This window comes from Ovis canadensis, chromosome 24, assembly GCF_042477335.2.
Source record: "Ovis canadensis isolate MfBH-ARS-UI-01 breed Bighorn chromosome 24, ARS-UI_OviCan_v2, whole genome shotgun sequence".
Taxonomy (NCBI): Eukaryota; Metazoa; Chordata; class Mammalia; order Artiodactyla; family Bovidae; genus Ovis; species Ovis canadensis.
Window position 1 is genome coordinate 41,129,387 of NC_091268.1, and position 14,302 is coordinate 41,143,688.

At 50.8% G+C, this 14,302-nt stretch overlaps 2 protein-coding genes across 13 annotated transcripts; both read right to left on the reverse strand.

The window, feature by feature from the left end:
• Positions 1-61: 61 nt before the first annotated feature.
• CD19 (CD19 molecule) lies at positions 62-12,902 on the reverse strand. Of its 12 annotated transcripts, XR_011252868.1 has the most exons (17): positions 12,638-12,770; positions 12,083-12,373; positions 11,568-11,762; positions 11,152-11,445; positions 10,010-10,117; positions 9,694-9,742; positions 8,692-8,780; positions 8,226-8,339; positions 7,995-8,099; positions 7,845-7,913; positions 7,682-7,741; positions 7,536-7,592; positions 6,893-6,985; positions 6,692-6,790; positions 2,552-2,585; positions 1,128-1,299; positions 62-421 (listed from the first exon to the last, which is right to left on the reverse strand). XR_011252868.1 is itself a non-coding variant. In XM_069571363.1 (16 exons), the coding sequence occupies exons 1-14, from the start codon at positions 12,720-12,722 to the stop codon at positions 6,702-6,704; spliced, it is 1,698 nt and encodes a 565-aa protein (XP_069427464.1). In that variant the 5' UTR covers positions 12,723-12,770; the 3' UTR covers positions 62-382; positions 2,552-2,585; positions 6,692-6,701. The 12 variants fall into 12 exon arrangements, 11 of the variants coding, with proteins under 11 accessions (XP_069427464.1, XP_069427460.1, XP_069427463.1 ...); XM_069571363.1 differs by lacking the exon at positions 1,128-1,299 and having other exon boundaries at positions 62-382; XM_069571359.1 differs by lacking the exon at positions 1,128-1,299.
• LOC138429631 (NADH dehydrogenase [ubiquinone] 1 alpha subcomplex assembly factor 4-like) lies at positions 3,776-5,087 on the reverse strand. Its single transcript, XM_069571369.1, has one exon. The coding sequence runs from the start codon at positions 4,333-4,335 to the stop codon at positions 3,808-3,810; it is 528 nt and encodes a 175-aa protein (XP_069427470.1). The 5' UTR covers positions 4,336-5,087; the 3' UTR covers positions 3,776-3,807.
• Positions 12,903-14,302: the final 1,400 nt, after the last annotated feature.

Consider the following 14,302-nt stretch of genomic DNA (forward strand, 5'->3'; position numbering starts at 1 on the left):
CTGGTTAGAGATCCCTCAAGGGGAGTGGCACAGCCAAAAAGACAAACAAAACCAAAGTCAGTTATTTTTACCAGCAAGAATAGATTTATTCAGGAATAGCAGAGAACAAGGAAGTTACACCAAAAGCCATAGGCAAGGCCAACAAACAGAGAAGGTTACTGTATAGGAAAAAAAGGGAAGGTATTGGGAGGGGTTGTTTTGAAGGAATGTCCACTGGAGAAAAGTAAGAGTTCAGGGTAATGATGGTTTCTCACTGTTCGAGTTGCTAGGGTAATGGTTTTTCTAGGAGATGAAATGTCCATCTTTTCCTCTTGGGACCTGTAACTGATGATTCTTCCCGGTCCATGGTTCTTCCATTAGGGTCTGTAACTGACAGTTCTTCCTGTAATTGATGATGAGTGTCTTCAACTGACAACGGTCCCTGTAATTGATGAAAGCATCCCCTTCAACTGCATTTTGGAGAAAGTGAAGTCGCTTAGTCGTGCCCAACTCTTTGCGACCCCGTGGACTGTAGCCCACCAGGCTCCTCTGTCCATGGGATTCTCCAGGCAAGAATACTGGAGTGGGTTGCCATTTCCTTCTCCAGGGGATCTTTCCGACCCAGGGATCAAACCTGGGTCTCCTGCATTGCAGGCAGACGCTTTACCCTTTGAGCCACGAGGGAAGCATTTTAGTGAGGGTTCCCTTTATTAATTTTCACACCCCTGACACCTCACACTATACATGCCACACCATATTTCACACAGAACGCCCACCCAGCATACAGCCAATACCACCTGTCTCTCACACACATAGGGTTCACGTGGCTTGTGCTTCACACACCCATCCAATACAGCATCTTGACATCCACCCACATCCTATCCCATCCCCCTCTTCTACCACACTGATATCCACTATACATACACCTCAAGTTAGCCCAACATCTGAAGTCCTCCAAATAGACTCAGCCAAAGTCAAGACTGAAGTCACACAGGCCCAGCAGGTGGGGCTGTTTCCCAAGGGACAAAGACTCTGGCTCTGGCAGTGTGGACTCCAAGGACTTCCCACTCCCAGGAAATCATCTTTTTGCAGCAAAGCTGGAAGAATAGAGACTGCACCAAAAGTCTTTCTGCCACCTTGGTCCCTACCTGAGCATGCTCAGCCTCTGTTGTGTCCAACTCTTTGCGACCCCATGGACTGTAGCCTGCCAGGCTCCTCCGTCCATGGGATTTTCCAGGCAAGAATACTGGAGCAAGTTGCCATTTTCTCCTCCAGAGGATCTTCCCAACCCAGGGACTGAACCCACGTCTCTTGTGTCTCCTGCATTGGCAGGCGGATTCTTTATTACTGTGTCACCTGGGAAGCCCCTCCCTACCTGAGAGGCTCCTGCAAACTAGGGGTAACTCTGAGGGCCTGAAATTTCCCTCAAGCCTGTCTCCCTAAATCCTGTTCACGAGATATAAGTGGTCCAGCACCTGCCAAAGAAACAGATGATGGGGTGGGAAGTTGGGAAACTCTGGAGCGTGGCTGTCTTCTGAGCAGGTCCCTACGCTGGAGGAAGTTCTGACCCAAATGTTCTGGGTGGCCTCTGGCTCTTGGGACACAGAGGCCCTTAATAAATGTCAAATAATTATAATAGCTAGGACTTCCCTGGTGATCCAGTCGTTAAGACCCCATGCTCCCTATGCAGGGGGCCGGGTTTCAACCCCTGGTCAGAGAACTAGACCCCCAAGTGCCCCAACTAAGATTCCTCATGGTGCAACAAAGATCAAAGATCCCGTGTGCCACAGCTAGGGCTCAGCACAGCCAAATTAGTAAATACATATTTTAAAAATAATAGTAAAAACAGCCAATATTCGAGTGACTACTATGCCACCGTCACATGCTTCATATTTCACTTAAGGCTCATTAATGTAGCTATCATTACGATGGGTATTTTACAGACCAGGAAGCTGCAGCACAGACAGCTTGAGTCACACAGTCAGAATAGAGTGGATCTGGGATCAAACCCAGGTAGTTTGATTCCAGAGCACTGGGCTGGAGTTGGCACACCTTGGCTCCTCTCTTCCCCCAAGCATTCCCCAGGTAACCGACTCACAAGACTCCTATTTTTGTCCCCCAAATCTCAGGACTTGCCAGAGTCCTTCACTCACTCCTCCTTTCCCACTCATTTCTTCATCTGTGCCATCCTCTGATTGGGTATCAGAGGCACAGAGAAGACCCAGACCTGAATTCACCCTCAAGGAGGAAGGATGTTTTCACCAGGAGTCACAAATTTACATGCTTCAGGCATAGACAGGAAACCTACATGAATGAAGCACGCTGGGTGAGAGGCAATAGAGAATGCTGGGGACTATGGCAATATGGAAAGTTTATATTAGTTGAAGGATAAGGTAGGGACAGGGTGAATCTTGAGCTAGATGTGGGAATTTTATTTTATTTGGACTGTGTCCAAGATGGAAGCCCAAGGAAATGCTGAAGGTTCATTTCCCAACCCCCACACTCCAAATATACACTATGCAAATGTAACAGGAAGTATCACTTTCTTTCTTTTCTTTCTCTTAGTACATACCTGAGCGCAAATGCAGGACAGAATTTTCCCAGTGCTAGAAATCAAGAAGGAAATCAAAGTCACAGCAGTGAAACAGAAGCCCATTGGAATGCTAGGGTCCCTAAGATTGGAGTTTTAATGACCACCTGGGGACAGAGGTCAAGTTTGCAGTTTCAGGAAGAGCAGCGAGCTGAAACTAAGCCCCCTGCACAAAGCTGGGAGCAGAGAAAAGACTGTATGTCGTGGGCACAGAAGACAGAGGGGGAAAAAAACCCATCCACAAACCTTGGGATACAGCTTGGAAAAAGTCATCAGAATTCCCGGAGCCATCGGATTATGGGTTTGGATTCAGACCAAACCTCTAGGGTAAAAGCTTGCTCTGAATAAAATGATAAGAAACCTGTGTAGCCTGTAAAACTGTGGCAGAAGCCAAATCAAGCTGGCCCCAGGAGATGTGAGTGGGGCCCAGGGAACTCAGAGGACTCCTGCAGGAGAAACAAAGAATGCTTCCATGGTGACATCGCCATGTACAGATGACAGTAATCACCTCCTCCCTAATCCTACTTTATAACTGGGAACACTGAGGGTCAGTGATTTTGAGTAAGTTACTTAAAGTCAGTTAGCAATTAAAGTATTTAATTTCTCTGTGCCTCAGTCTTCTCGGCTTTTAGGCAATAACTTTAGTTTACCTTCCTCATAGGATTGTCATAAAGATAAAACGAGATGCTACTTGTAAGGCATTTATTAATATTAGAACTATGCCTGATACATCATCCTATGAGGAAGGTATATTAAAATAGCTAAAATCAAAGTGTTAGTTGCTTAGTAGTGCCCGACATCACGACCGCATGGACTATAGCCTGCCAGGCTCCTCTGTCCATGGAATTCTCTAGGCAAGAATACTGGAGTGCGTTGCTATTTCCTACTCCAGGGGATCTTCCCAACTCAGGGATCAAACTTGGGTCTCCTGCATTGCAGGCAGATTCTTTTTTTTTTTTTTTTTTAAGATACAGTAGCTTTTATTTACAGTAAATTTATACATGTGCTGATTAGTCATGCTTATATTACATAAGAACACATACGAAACCAAAATTTAAAAGAGAGAAAAAGTCAATCCTATCAGCCATCCTGAAAATTCAAAAGAGTTCATAAATAGCAAGCTCTCACAAGGAGGTAGCTCAACACAATTGGTAATTTATATAATTTAACATGCTACAAATGAAGAAAATAAACAAGACATAGGGATGAGGACAGGAAAAGTCCTGTCAAGATTCTCTTCATTTTGATTTTATTGCTTTCTTGCCTTCAGGGGGGAAGATTTTGACTTCAAAAGTCACAAAATACTTGAGAAGGGAATTTACATCTTGCTGTTCTAGATGGTATTCTTCAGCTATTTTCTTAGCAGTCCATGTGTCTGGATAAAGTTTATGATTATTGAGAAGTGTCAATGCCTCTACAATGGAAATTTTGCCTTTGGGAATGTTCTTAACGTTCATCATGTCAAACTGATGGTCTTTCGCCACCCTGAACTCCTTAGGCTTCTGACGTGTTGCGGCATCCTTTCCCTGCAAAGAAGACACGGGATCTTGGGAATCAACATACACGTCTTTTAGTAATGACAGCAGTTTGTCATCTTTCCTATCAATTTCTCTCTTAATTTCTGGATGGCTGCTCATCTGCTCTCGCAGGAGGTTTTTGGTGGAGGGGTGCCTGGGAGCGGGGGAAGGCTTCATTCTGCTGATTTCCTGTTCCGCCCGATTCTCTAGGTTGAAATTCCTGACTGCGCGAGCCACCGCAGCCCCCATGTCTTCACAACATGATGCCCTAAGTTACACCACACGTGGTTAAACACCCGCGCGAGCGACCTCCGGGACACACCAGAGCATGCCTGCAGGCAGATTCTTAATGTCTGAGCCACAAAGTTTCAGAGACAAGAAAGAACAGTCTCAACAATAAATATAGGACATTATGAAGAACTGGAGTATTAATAAAAGGAATTCTAGGACTTCCCTTGTGGTTAAGGTGGTTGAGAATCCCCCTGAAAATGCAGGGGACATGGATTCGATCCCTGGTCCAGAAAGATTCCACATGCCACAGAGCAACTAAGCCCATGCACCCTAGAGCTCTGTGCTCTGCAACAAAAGAAGCCACTGCAATGAGAAGCCTACACACCCGCATGAAGAGTAGCCCCACTCACCGCTACTAGAGAAAGCCTGCTTGCAGCAACGAAGACCCAGTGCAACAAAAAATTAAAAAAAAAAAAAAGATGTATGGCTGAGTCCCTTTGCTGTCTACCTGAAACGATTACAACATTGTTAATCAGTTATACTCCAATACAAAACAAAAAGTTTAATTGAAAAAGAAAAGGAACTCTAGAAATAAAAATGTGGGTATTGAAAAAGTCTAGGCAGCCTTACAGAGAGCATGAGAGGGACTAGGATTCAGATACCAATTTTCAGAAGAGCACTGGAGCTGGGGCAGCCAGGCAGAAGATACCAAAACTGTCAATGACCGAGTCCATCTTTGCCTGAGACAGGAATCTGGGTGTGGTGGAGCTTGCTACATCGTAGTTTCAGAGCCTGGAGACTTTTAGCTCTGAAGTCTTTGTGTCTGTGGTTTACATCACAGGCAGTTTACCAGGTAATAGAACAGGAGCCAGGTTTCTGGATTCAGCTCTGTGACATGCTAGTCATGTGACCTGGCCTCTCTGACTCTCAGTTTGCCATCTACAGAACTGCACTTAGGAAGGGAGGGTGTCAAGAATGATATAGGTTCTGGAATTAGACTGCCAGAGTTCAAATCCTGACCCCAATCTTTATTAACTAGGCAAGCCTTGAGCACGTAATTTAGTGTCTCTGCCTCAGTTTCCTCATCTATGAAATAAGGTTGTTTGTGAAGGCAAAATGAGTTAATATACAGAAACATACATACACATGTAATAAATATAAAATACTTTAATACAGTCTTGGCACATAAGAGCTCAATAATCTTGTGAGGTGATTGGAAAGATTAAATGCATTCATTGATGTCAGACTATAGCAGACACTCAGTAACTAACAGTGATGGGACTTCCCTATGGCTAAGACTCTGTGCTCCCAAAGCAGGGGACCAGAGTTCGAGCCCTGGTCAGTGAACTAAGATCCTACATGCCATGGACAACTAAGCCCACATGCCACAACTAAAGAGAGCCATGTGCTGCAAAGACTGAACCCTTTAGAGCCCATGCTCTGCAACAGGAGAAGCCCATGCTCCACAGTGAAGAGCCTACATAGCAGAGGGGGAAAATGCCGAAGCTAAAGAGCCCACATGCCGCATCCAAGGTTGCAGATCCGGAGTGCTACAACTAAGACCTACCACAGCCAAATACATAAAATAATAAATGGTAGTGATGACTGCCAATTCCTGGATTGCTTCCTCTTCAGTTGGCGCCCCTCGTACAACTGTTGAATGAACCATGATTGAATGCCTGAATGGCGGGAACGGCAGGCAAGTAAAGGAGATGAGTGCAGGTCAAGTCATGGGGGGAAAGGCCCTGTGGTCCCCAAGACACAGTTCTCGCTGGATTCCAGAGGGGCTGGGAGCACAAGCGTTCGCATCTTCTCTTCCCCTCCCCCACAAGGGCACTATGTCCCAGGACTGGAAGAGCTCACTGAGTTTGGGCTTCCCAGGTGGCTCAGTGATAAAGAATCTGCCTGCCAATGCAGGAGACACAGGAGACATGGGTTTGATCCCTGGGTCGGGAAGATCCCCTGGAGGAGAAAAATGGCCACCCACTTCAATATTCTTGCCTGGGATATCCCATGAAAAGAGGAGCCTGGTGGGCTACAGTCCATGGGGTTGAAAAGAGTCAGGCATGACTGAGCACACAAACACACACAGTTTATTTGGGGAGTGCAAAGGGGGCTGAAGTTTCACTTGTACACACACACACACACACACACAGTTATGTGCATCCAAAGGTTGACATAACTTCGCTCCAGAGCTGACACTGTCTTCTTGGGGTCCCAGATTTCAAAGTAGGGTGAGGACCTCAGGGCCCTGAAGAGGCCCAGGCTATGCAGAAGAAAGGGTGATGGAAAATGGGTCCAGCAGAGAGCACCCCACTTCCATCCCTTTTCATCTCCCTCCTTTCGCATCCTTGGAGGGCAGTTCCCAGCTCACCTGAAGGGAGTCACCTTGTGCTCCACCCTATTCGAGCCCCTCCTCCCCATGCCGGTTCTGGTCCATCGGGATTATCCATGTTCTCATAAGAGTCTGCATCTGGTCAGAACCAGGAAGGAGTAAGATGGAAGTAGAGCCTGAAGTCAGCCAAGAGGGAGGAAGTCTCGGAGGACCACAGGAGGTGGCAGAAGATGCACCTACCTTCCTCATGATTGGCACCAGGCTGGGCTCGAACGAAGCGGAGCTGGGGAGCTGCATATAAGATCCCTCTCATATCCTCATAGGATTGGGACCCTGTGTGGGCAGGGCACAGAGAGTTGGAGGCCTAGGAGCCATCCTGGGAACTTGAGGAAGGAAAGTGCAGCCTAAGATATGGAGAGGGCTCTTAGAGACTTGAGCAATATTGTGCTAGGAAGGGTTAGCACCAGGTTCTGGGCCCTTGTTCACTGTAAGTTTTGGTCACATGTGGGTTAGATTACATTCATGGTCAGAGAAAAAGTCAAGAACAGAACTGGAAGGAGTCAGAGTCAGAGTTGTCAGGAGGTTGTAGAGAGAGTTTGGGTCAAAGCTGAGGTCTGCACTGGGGCTGGGGTGAGCTGGAGGTCAAAATCCAGGCTGGAAGTGCATTGAGACTGGGGCTGCTGTTGATAGGGATGGGGGTGGATACTGAGGGTCAGGATAGGCCATGGGGTCAATGCTGAAGTTAGGGTTAGGAGTCCAGTCTAAGGTCAGGATTGGGCCTGGGTTGGGGGTCAGTGCCAAGGTCAAGGTGGGGCCTGATTTCAGAGCCAGGGCCACATCAACCCAATCTGGGCAAGACAGGCAGGTCCCAAGCACTTCTCACCGAGGGAGGTTGCCTCCCTGCTGGGGTCCCAGGCTGATCCATGGGGGCTCAGCAAGTCTGGAGAAGGAAGAGGGAAGTCATTTCTGGCTTTTGGGTCACACACACATCCACCCACCCCACAGGAACGTGACCATCCTCACACACACCTGTTGTCCTGGTGACAGTCGGGGCCAGTTCTTCATCTTCATTCTCATAAGAATCAGCTCCTGCAGGAAAAAGAGAACTCCAGGGACCACTCCTTCCTGCAGGGGAATCCCAGCCCCGTGGGTTCTCCCGAGTCTCCGAGGCCCCACGACGTCTCCAGATTACCGTTAGAGAAGGAGTCTTCATCCTGAGGAGCCAAACTCCCGTCCTCAGGGTTCTCATAGCCGCTGCCATCTGGTGGGAAAGGAGAGGCATCCAACGACGGCCCACAGCCCACGGCCCCGAGGAGGTGAGGATGGGGGAGGGCAGTCTTACCTTGGGAGAGTTGGTCCTGCCCAAGGTTGGAGTCGTTCTCGTAAAACTCGGAGCCCTCTTCACTGTCCGGCTCCTCGTAGGCCTCCCCTTCCTCTTCTTCCGGGCCTGGGGTTCGGGGATGGAGGTGGGAACCGGGTCACGGGGCCCCCTCCTCTAGGCCCCAGTCTACTGTTCCTACCCCAGACCGTTCCGACACCTCTCATGTGAGTAATCACCACCCCCATCAATCACCAGTTCCTGGCGGGCTCCGGGACCCCGCGGCTCTGGCCTCCTGGACGTCGCTGCGCGGGTTTCCATAGGACGGCGCGGCGGCTCCGAGGCCCGCAGCCCACCGCAGGGCGCGTCCTGGCGGGTGAGAAGAGATGGAGGCGGTCAGGGCTACGGGCGGAGGATGCTTTCGGGCCCTGCTGAAGGACTCCGCGTCTTGGTACCCAGCCTTGAGCGAGGGCAGAGGCGGGACCTAAATATAGACGCGAGGTTCTGCTCTCGCAACCAGACTTAGGGTCTCGAGTCCTAGGGGCGGGGATATGAGTTCTGAGGGCGGGCCTTAGTCCTGGGGGCGGGCCTCAGGTGTGGGTGGTCTCAGCGTCGCGGGGGCGGGCTCTTCACTGAGGGCGACGCTCCGGGTTCGGGAAGACTTGGAGCTCAGGAGATTGGAGGAAAATGGGTGGGATGCCGCTCTGGGTCAGGTACCTACCCGTGCCAGAGTGGGGCATGGAGAGGGAAAGCATGTTTCCGTACTGGCTGTTGGCCCCGTTTCCCGGGGGAGGCGTCACTTTGAAGAACCTGGGGGAGGAAAAGGGAGTTGCACTTGAGGCCAGGCCTCAAGATTCAGGCTAGGCTTCCCTGGTGGCTCAGTGGTAAAGAATAAGCCTGCCAATGCAGGAGACACGGGTTTGATCCCTGATCCTGGAAGATCCCACGTGCCGCAACTGAGCCTGTGCGCCACAACTATGGAGTCTGTGCTCTAGAGCCCCCAAACCGCAACTACTGAGTCTTCGCGCTGCAACTGCTGAAGCTTGCTCACCCTAGAGCCAGTGCTCCACAACGAGAAGCCACCGCAATGAGAAGCCCGGGCACCACAGCTAGAGAGTAGCGCCCACTCTCCGCAGCTAGAGAAAAGCCCGCAGAGCAATGAAGACCCAGCACAGCCAAAAATAAATAAATATAACTATTTAAAAAAAAGATTCAGGCTAAACCCTTAGAGGTTAAAACGTGGTCACTTGTTGAAACTTCCCTGGTGGTCTGGTGGCTAAGACGTGCTCCCAGCGCAGGGGGGCAGGTTCCATCCCTGATTGGGGAACTAGATTCCACATGTTGTAACCAAGAGTATGCATGCCACAACTAAAGATTCCGCATGCAGCAGGGAAGATCAAGGATCCTGCATGCCTAAACTAAGACCCAGTGAAGCAAAAAAAATAAAATAAAATAAAGTGTGATCACTTGTTATTAGTTAGCACCTCTCTTCTGACATAGTGAAGCCACTTAGCAGCAGCAGCTTCTGACATAGCCTACAGAGGGATCTGTGATCATCCAAGGAGGACTTCACAGAGGAGGTAGATTTGGTGCTGGTCTTTGAAGGCTGGGCAGCATTTCAACCATAGAGATGGAGGAAAGACACCACGAGCAGAGGAAACTGAGAGCATAGCGCAAAGTGAAAGTGTAGGAGTGAGAGCCTGGAGGGCGCTGGAATAATTACCTTCTAGTGGGATCTGTCATTCGCTTTCTTTTCCTCCTCAGGATCAGGGCTGATGGGAGTTAAGGGCAATGATCAGAGGAGAAACTCAAGAGTGAAGATTTGGGAGATGCTGGGGAGATAACTTGGAGGAGAAAGGAGTTTAAATTTCAAAGGGCTCGGGTAGTTTGGGGAGGATAGGAAAGGATAGGATAGGATAGGAAAGCAGGACTCTGAGGTCTGTTGGGGAGGTGTGGGAGGGAAAATGGTTGTCAGAGTGGCCAGAGTGGGCTCTCCTGAGGAAGGAGGGGTAAGGCTTGGGAAGACAAACATGACTCACCTCTTCGAAGATAAAGAAAACCCACCAGGGAAGTCAGGCAGAAGATCAGATAAATTAAAGTCACAACAGGGACTTTCCAGGCACCAGTCTCCAGCAGCCAATGCCATACTGGTAGGGGGAAGGAGCTATGAGATGAAGACCCCAGGCTGGCATCTTGCTTTTCAGCCTCAGTTCCTCAAAGCGCCATAGGTCTGAGAAATCCTGGCCAGATATAGATCCTCAACACCCCAAGCTACACGGAGGGCTCTCCTCCCTCCCTCTGAGGACCTGGAACCTCGCACAGGGCCTGGAGCGGCATCTGTTAAGCAAACCATTGACAAACTATGACTATCGTCAGATGCTATGTTAGGATTTAGAGGAGCAAGATGATCAGCTTCCTGCTGCAGCTAAGAACAGCTATGGTCAGTGTGAAGGGCAGAGTGGGGTTCACAAGGTTAGAGGTGGGATGTGCCATGTGCTGAGGTTAAGTTAGCAGGGAAAATTCAGGTTGAGTGTGAGAGTTGTGGTTGCAGTAGCACAGTAGGATTGAATGAAGGCAGACAGAATGGGCAGAACATTATGACCAATTTGATGGATGGTTAAGAAAAAAGGAAGGATGCCCAGGTTCCTGGCTTGGGCCTGTGGGCAGGTGTCTTTCACTTACACAGGGTCACCCAGAAGACTATCGAGTTTGATTTTGTAAAAGTTGAGCTTGCACTGTCCATGGGATATCAAATGGCAATTCCAGGTGTTGGCTGGGTGTGGGGTGTGATGGAGCCTGAAACTGAGTCACAAGGCATGGTGGCCTAAAGAGGCATGGGAGTAAAGGAAGTCAAATAGGATGTGGGAGTGTAGACAGACATAAGAAGGGGGCTCAGGGCTTCAACAGTGAGGCGTGAGGGAGGGAGGAAAACTCCCCCAAAGTTTATGGGAAGAAATAACCAGTGGTAGGAGAAGACAGGGAAAAGTGGGTGTCTCGGAAGCAAGGGAGGAAAAGAGTTGGGGTCGGTGTTCAGTGTAGAGGTTGGAGTTTGGGATGATGAGGCTGGTACTAGGTCTCAGGTCAAGGGGCCAAGGTTGCCTAGCATCCATTTCTTCCCTCTCCTCAGCCAGCCCTCCCTGCCCCAGCCACTCAGATGAGCCACAGTTGGAAGAAACTCTACCTGACTGGGCAGTGACCTTCAGCTGCATCTGGGTGGTCTTGTTGCCGTGGTTACAACGATAGATGTCAGCATCTCGAGCTGTAGCTTCAGGCAGTAACAGAACCACCTTTCCCCCAAGGGTGCCCATGACCCACATCTCTCTGAGCTGGGCATATTCGCTCACATATAGGCTCAGCAATTTGACCTCAGGCTTCATGGGATGCTTGTGGATCCAGGAGACGGAGCCTCTGACCAGGGAGGTACGGGAGGCCCCACAGGATAGCAAGAGCGTGGAGCCCGGGGCCACAGTGAGGTCTGGGGCAGGGAGAGCCACGGCTAGGAAGGTGTAATCCTTGGGGTGGGGGGTCCTCCTCCCCTGCAGATCATCCAGTTCCCAGTCACCTTCCCCCCTCTTCCTGGCACCCCCATCACCTTACCACGGTTGTCACTCTGGTTCAATGTGCTGTTAGGTGGAGCACAGGCCCGGTCTGTGTGTGAGATCTCCTTAAAGTGGTCCTTGCCCCACACATGCAGCTGGGACTTTGTGGGGTGACCAGAAGTGGGCCTGGGGCCCTTCCCCAGGTCACAGCTCGGGTCATTGAGGTCTGAAGCATTCCACCGGAACAGTTTCCCTGGGAAGATACCCAGAACCAGAATACAGAGACATCCAGGAGAGGAGGAGAGAGACGGAGACCCAGAAAGGTAGACGCAAAGACCCAGAGAGAGACAGAGAAAGAGCGACTCAGAGAAAAGAGTGAAAAACACAGAGCCACACGGCGCTGACGTCATAAAGCCACAGGGGGTTTTAGAAGCCACCTAAAACTAGCTCCCAGCTTGTCTCTCGGCCCCTCTGGCCCCTCCCTCCGGATTCATTTCAGCTGCTGGACCTCCTCCATCTCTGGTGGGCCTCCCTCTTCTCACTCAGCCCTCCCTGCCCCAGCCCGGACCTCACCGCTGCCCTGCACGCTGACCGTCCAGCCGGGCTGCCAGCCCTGCTCAGAAGGCGGGTCTGGCTGGCACAGGTAGAAGCCCCCCATATGTTTGGAGACATTGAAGAGGAACAGCATGGTTCCCTGGGGCTCCTTCAGGGTGCCCAGAGGCCCCACATGGATGCCCAGGCCTGGTAACCCTAGGGTCAACACTAAGAAGGGTGTTGTTGATTGGGAGCCCCGAAACCAGGCCAGTTGTTCAGGGGGACCAGCCGAGGAAGCTTCGAGGCATGGCAGCACAGCGTTGCCTCCCTCTGTGGAGAGAGAGAGACAGGGTGGGGTGGCAGGGTGGAAGCGGGGAGAAAGGAACCCCCAGCCCCCTTCACTCCTCACTCTGGGTGAGGAGCCCCTAATCCCCACAGCAGGGAGTGGGTGAGTCCTCAGAGTCTTTCCAATCCTCCCCTGGATTTTACAGATAACAAAATGGAGGCCCAGAGAGGGTAAGTGACTCGGCCAAGGGCACCCAGCCGGAACCCAGATTTCCAACACTTCCATCCACCTCTGCCCTCCGGACATACCTTTAGCCTCCACTAGGCGTGGATCCTCGGGTCTGACTCCCACAGGGGCAAGGAAGAGGAGGAGGAAGAGGAGAGGAGGTGGCATGGTGGCCAGACTCCCTGGGGCGCCCGGCTTCGCCGCGCGGGGGATGCTGGGGCAGGCGGGGACCCGGTGGGCACTGAACCATGGGCGTCTGTGGGGGCGGGCGGGCAGTCCCCCCAGAGAGGAAGGGGTGGTCACGCCTCAGGCCCAGTCTCCATGCACCCCTCCAGAACCACAAAACTCGCCTCCTCCCTGCTACCCCGTTTTATTTTCATCTCAGCACTTACCACCATGTGAATGACCTTGTCTGTGTGTTTCCTTATTTGATCGCTTTCTGTCCCCCACCCCCCTCGAATGTAAGCCTCTTGTGACAAAGATTGTCCGGTTCAGACTGTACACATGGTGCCCCAGAACAGGGCTTGGCATGCTGTAGTTGCCCAAGGAATATTTGTTGAATGAGTGGGTTCAGACTCCTTTCTTCTCCCCCTCCTCCCTCATTCAACCTCAGGCTCTGAATTCATTTCCTTTCACACACACATACCAACCCCCTTCATTCATTCAACCAACATCTCTTGGGTCTTCTTGCACCTCCATACAATCAGCCTATCACAAATAAGGTGGGATCCGGCAGACCTGAGTGAATCCTCTGCCTCTGCCGCTTGGCTAAATGTCCTCATCTTTCCAAGCCTGAGCTTCATTCTCTTTATCAACTGGGGATAATAATAGTACTATCCAAATATTATTTGTGGAGATTAAACCGGATGACATACATACAGCAGTAGCCCAGCACAGCACATAGCAAGCCCTCTTTGTCCATGAGAGATGGGGTCCATTAAGAGCTAAGGGTTCAAGTCATTTTGCCACTGGGGCTCCTTTGCCGCAGTCCTGAGAAATGACTGATAGTTAATGCCCCTTTGTCTCCAGATCTCCCCCCATGAAGCCTTTTGCTTCAGTTATGGAAGGAACCCATTCAGAAATGGGAAGACTGAGGCCCCCCCAAAGGGCAGGGTGTGTCTAAGAGCACAAATTCCGCTGGTGGTATAATTAGACACCAGAAGGCAGGAGTCTTGACTCTTAAATCTTTTCTCTGTCTCACACAAACCCCCGTCTCTTCCCACCCTGCTTTTCGTCTCTCTCTCTCACCTCGCCCCACCCCTGCATGTGAAGCTCTGTGTCTATCACTGCTGCAGTCACGCAGGGAAAAGGGCCAGGGACCCAGGAGACCGGCTCTCTCAGTTGCTGGTTCCCAGGCCCGTCTCACTGGGCTGTGGCTTCCTGTTTGCCTGAGTTGAACCTCAGGGGACCCTCAAGATGCCAGGCCCCCTACTTCCCTTTGGTAGGGTTGGGGTAGCTGCAGGGGAAAGACTGGGGCATTGGGAGAATGGAGGGGGTGAGGGAGCAGGAGTCCGTGTGCCTTTCATTCAACAGAATCTCTCTAATCCCTTCACTGGCTACTCAGCTGCCTCACACGCCGAGTCTTCTTGCTAAAGCTTGTCAGCCCCCTGCTTAGAACATTCCAACGACGGTCATCTGCCTAAAGTCAACATTCCAAACCACGGCCTCCAAAGGTCTGAGTGAGGCTACCCATGACTACATTTGCTGTCTCAGCCCTCTGACAGTCTGCCCCCATTCAGGGCCTCTGC